General features: G+C 49.8%; 1 protein-coding gene and 1 long non-coding RNA gene across 2 annotated transcripts; one reads left to right on the top strand and one right to left on the bottom strand.

Moving 5' to 3' along the window:
* The first annotated feature begins 1,526 nt into the window (after positions 1 to 1,526).
* LOC148920885 (uncharacterized) lies at positions 1,527 to 2,221 on the top strand. The gene is made up of 2 exons (XR_016123225.1): positions 1,527 to 1,590; positions 1,665 to 2,221. It is a non-coding gene; the product is annotated as an uncharacterized LOC148920885 (long non-coding RNA).
* A 241-nt stretch (positions 2,222 to 2,462) lies between these two features.
* On the bottom strand, positions 2,463 to 3,776 carry LOC148920884 (uncharacterized). Its single transcript, XM_089047337.1, has 2 exons — positions 3,422 to 3,776; positions 2,463 to 2,965 (listed from the first exon to the last, which is right to left on the bottom strand). The coding sequence occupies exons 1-2, from the start codon at positions 3,774 to 3,776 to the stop codon at positions 2,463 to 2,465; spliced, it is 858 nt and encodes a 285-aa protein (XP_088903463.1).
* Positions 3,777 to 4,662: the final 886 nt, after the last annotated feature.

Here is a 4,662-nt window from a genome sequence, read left to right as displayed (position 1 = left end):
GTTTGGTAGAAGGGCTTATAGAAGCTAGGATGGTAGTTCATGAGGGTGAGATGGCTGGGCCATCAGTAGAGTCTGGGTCCGAGGCATATAAGGAGATGTAGAAGAAGTATAAAGTGTTAGAGGCTAGTGTTGATCGGGTTCTAGCTTTGGCACATACACCGGAGGTGGGCTCGAGCAATCAGACATCACCATCAGGGTCTGTGGGTATAGCCGTGGCTTGACTTTAGAGGAGGTGGACATCCGGGTTGGTGTCGTTGCGGCGGAATAAACTACAGTAAAGTTGACTAAGCTTCGGACAGATTATAGTGTGCGGTGGGCCTGAGGTTACCCAGTGTTGCGGATGTGGTAAGATATCCTCCGGAGGGTTCAGATTATGATTTTCACGGATATGTACCAGCATGGCCTCAGACTACCATTTCATCCTTGGGTACAGATGATGTTGGCCAAGTTGGGGTATGCGTCAGGCGCATACAATCCCAACTTTTGGCTGCTTCTGCATGGAGTTTATGTTGCTTGGTGGTTGGTTGGGTTGGGGGAGCTAACATTTGAGCGATTTATGTACCTGTATTCGATCTCCAAGCAACAAGGAACCTTTGGCTGGGTACAAGCCAATTGCCGAAAGGCAAAGGAGAAAGGTTATTTTATTAGGAATAAGCCGAGTACGCAGAAGTCTTGGCGAAACAGATGGTGCTTAGCCTATGGTGATTGGGAGTGTCCTCCATGGAAGATCGTCTCCAGACACATTCCAACCCACTTCCAATCTATAGGTCCTTAGCCCCATCCTTTAAGACTAGTTGTTTTGTAATGTTTTTACTTGTGCTCTGACTCTTGGGTCTTCATTTTTTTTGCTTGTGCAAGTATAAATGGCTGAGTTGAATCTAAATTTTGGTGCAGGTTCCATGAAGTGGGGACCGATCTCCAAGGAGCAAGAAGACGAGGTTGAGAGAGTGAGGTCACTGTTGTCGGAGACCCAGCATGAGTGCAAAAACCTACTCACCCAGAAGAACCTGTACGAGTTTAGAATCTTGCAAGGGAGTAAGTACCTGGGTCACTGTTGTTGTTTGTCTTATGATTCTTTTTGTAGTTGAGACTAACTTAGCTTTTGATGTGCAGTGGCAGGTATCATAAGGGGAAGCACGAAGGTGGCTATGGATCTGGATGATCCCGATATGCAAAACCGGCTGAGGGAGTCTCGGGCCAAGAGGGTGGAGAAGGGAGGTGCTCGACAGCGGCCGGGAAGCGTCCTAGAGATGATGAAGGCTGTTTGCCGATGTCTTTGGGAAAGAAGAGAGCACCTTGGAGGAAGCCCACCGAGCGTGATGGGGACAGTGGTCGAGGCTTCCTCCCTTTGACTGCAGCGCCACCAAGCTCCCCTTTGGTATGGATGATGTTTACGCCGAGGGGTGGAGAAGGTGGACTTCTCGGGCTGCGTCGGTAGAAGAAGGAGGTGAACACGGCCATGCATCGGCAAGAGGTTCCTTGGTGAACGCGTCTTCCTAGAAGGCGTGAAAAGTGACCAGAGGTTCGGCGAGGACCCCGACTACCTCTTATGCAGATCGGGCCCAGAAGACGCTCCTTACCCAAGCCTATGTAAGTTGTCCGACTTTAAGAGTTTGTTCATATCATTCGAATTTGCCCTTGATTGATCATGCTTTGTATTGCAGGCTTATGGCGAGATGTACGTGAATATGGCTAAGGCAGATAAGGAGATCCAGAGGCTAAAGAGACGTAATGAGATGGCCAAGGACAAGGTAGTGGAGGTGTAGGAGGCCATCCAAGAGAAGAACACCATGGTGCTGCAGAAAGCGACGATGGCCAAGGAGATGGAAGAGCTGAAGCGGTCGAGGGTCGAGGAGATAGCTGCTGCCCGAGCTGAAGAGATCGAGTCTTTTCGGGGCTCGGAGGAGCTGAGGAGCTACATCATGGATCAGATGGTGGCAATGTAGCTGCATTGGGAGGAAAGGGTGGTGATGGTCAACCCTTCGGTGGAGATTAACTTTGACACGAGTGGCGAGCCTCCTTCATCTAGTCCTACCACTGATGCCGCTCCAGAGCCAGCCACCACGGACGCTCCATCTACCGAGTCTTGAAGGCGTTGCCTTCTTTATGTATTCTAGCTATTTAGTTTAAACACTTGATGTTTATTTTGCCTATGTGTGAACATTTTGCCTTGCCTGGGGCAAGCTTACTTTGATTTGCTATGATATTAGACTTGTTGTCATTTGATATCAATTGTGCTTAGCAAAATGAGAACCATGTGATTGATGAGAATGAGCCAGGGTCGGGTGTTCATTTAATATGTGCCGGAAGGCAAAAAGTACAAGAGTTGGTTGAGTCAAGGCTCGAGAGCAAAGTCCAAGAAAACATAATGTCCTATGGTCTAGGTATGTTTACTTATAGAAGTATTTGAGGTGATCAGCATTCGAAGGATGAGGCAAGGTCTTGCCCTTGGTATCACGAAGCTAATAAGTGCCGGGGCGGCAGACTTTGGTAACCTCATAAAGACCTTCCCATTTTGGGCCCAATGTACCTTCAGTAGGATTCTTGGTGGCCAAGGAAACCTTGCGCATGACCCAATCTCCAAGTTTGAAAGCATGGGGCTTGACTCGGGAGTCGTAGTACTTAGCGATGCACTGTTTGTACGCGACATTGCGCATGTTGGATTGGTCACGAAGCTCATTGATGAAGTCGAGGTTCAGGGCTAGCTGCTCACCATTGACTTCGGCCTCATAAGTGGAGGTTCGGTATGTGGGCTGGCCAATCTCCACTGGTGCCACTGCTTCGATACCAAAGGAGAGAGAGAAAGGTGTTTCTCCTGTTGAGGTATGGAAGGTGGTGCTGTAGGACCAGAGAACCTCTGGGAGTAGCTCTGGCAAGCAACCCTTAGCTTTGTCAAGCTTGGTTTTTAGAGTTTTCTTGATGATCTTGTTCACGGCTTCCACCTGGCCATTAGACTGAGGATGGGCTGGGGAGGCGAAGCAAAGACGTATCTTGAGGTTGGAACAAAATTGTTTGAACTTGGCATTGTCAAATTGCCAGCCATTGTCCGTGACGATGGTGTTGGGGATGCCGAAGCGACATACGATGTTTTGCCAAACAAAAGTTTCGATCGCGGGCCGCAGTGATGGTGGCTAAGGTCTCACCCACTTGGTGAAGTAGTCCACGGCTACAATGCATACTTAACAGCCCTTGCCCTTAGGCATAGGTCCAATGAGGTCAAGTCCCCATTGGGCGAATGGCCAAGGCCTGACCATGGCTCACAATGGCTCAGCCGGAAGTTGTGGGATGTTGACAAATAGTTGACACTTATCGCACTTCTGGGTGAAGGTATGGGCAGCAGTGTGAAGTGATGGCCAAAAGTATCCCTGCAAAATGATTTTGTGTGCTAGGGAGCGAGCGCCTGAGTGGTTACCACAAATACCTTCATGAATCTCCCTTAGGACGTAGGTACCTTCCTCCTGGGTCGTGCACCAAGGTAGGGAGGCCAAGCCGCGCTTGTATAGGGCGAAACGATAGCGAACACGCCGCGTTTCAGCGATATCGATGGAGTAGTGTCCGGTTACGCAAGAACGAGTGATAGGGTCCATCCATGTAGGGCTGTGATCAATGACACAGATGAGTGATGCCCGTGTCTGGGCTGGTCCAAGAACTCGATGTGGATGTTGCGACCTATGCCCTACTCCATCGCCGAGGCTAGCCTTGCTAATGTATCGAGCATGGCTGTTCTCGAGCGTGGCACCCGGCCTATGAGATAAGCATTGAAAGTTGTAGCGCATTGCGGTATGTTGGAGGTAGGCTGCATGGAGACGCTTTGGCCGTGAAGTCCTGGTTGACTTGGTGGACAACAAGTCTGCGAGTCGCTGAATATTTGGATTTGCTTGGTGCCCATCTCCTTGGCTAGCCGAAGGCCGACTAAGAGTGCTTCATATTCGGCCTCATTGTTGGAGGCGTGAAATTTGAAGCAGAGGGCGTACTCAAGGACAACCTTGTCTGCAGGGAGATGAGAACGAGGCCAGCTCCACATCCCTGGGCATTGGAAGTGCCATCCACATAAAAGGTCTATAAGGGCTAAGTTAAGTCTAAGGAGCCTTTGCTGGCTACGTGGACCTCGTTCGAGGTAGGAGTAGGCTTGATTGCAATCTGAGGATTGGCCAGAGTATGGGGTTCTGTGAATTCAGATATGAAATCAGCCACGGCTTGGCCTTTTGTGGCTTGGCGGGGTTTGTAATGGATATCAAACTCACCAAGTTCAATGGCCCACTTAACTAACCTCCCAGAAGTCTCTGGCTTCTGCAACACTTGCCGGAGCCGTTGGTTGGTTAAGACATGGATGGTGTGAGCTTGGAAGTATGGTCTAAGGCGCCTAGCCGAAACCACCAGGGTGAAAGCAAGTTTCTCAATGTCTGGGTATCGAACCTCTGCATCTTGCAATCATTTGCTCACATAGTGCACCGGATGCTCAGCACCTTCGTGTGGTCGAATGAGCACTCAACTAACCGTGGTGAGACAGAGAGGTAGATAGTGAGGACATCCCTGCACTCGGGGTTGACAATAAAGGGCTCGGCTCATGTATGCATTGAGCTCGCCAATGCTTGGTCGATTCGGCACCTGTAATGCTGCATTTGCTACCCTTAAGTGCCTTGAAGAATGGGACTCAACGAT

Source organism: Prunus mume, linkage group LG1 (assembly GCF_029339155.1).
Source record: "Prunus mume cultivar Tortuosa linkage group LG1, ASM2933915v1, whole genome shotgun sequence".
In the NCBI taxonomy this organism is placed as follows: domain Eukaryota; kingdom Viridiplantae; phylum Streptophyta; class Magnoliopsida; order Rosales; family Rosaceae; genus Prunus; species Prunus mume.
This window is presented reverse-complemented; position numbering and strand designations above follow the sequence as displayed.

What these genes read in the sequence shown, in the direction of transcription:
- LOC148920884 (XM_089047337.1), bottom strand. Translation starts at nt 3,776, where the DNA reads ATGCGCTACAACTTTCAATGCTTATCTCATAGGCCGGGTGCCACGCTC. An exon ending in CCTAAGGGAGATTCATGAAG is followed by an intron (nt 2,966 to 3,421) that starts GTATTTGTGGTA and finishes TCGCCTCCCCAG; the next exon opens with CCCATCCTCAGTCTAATGGC.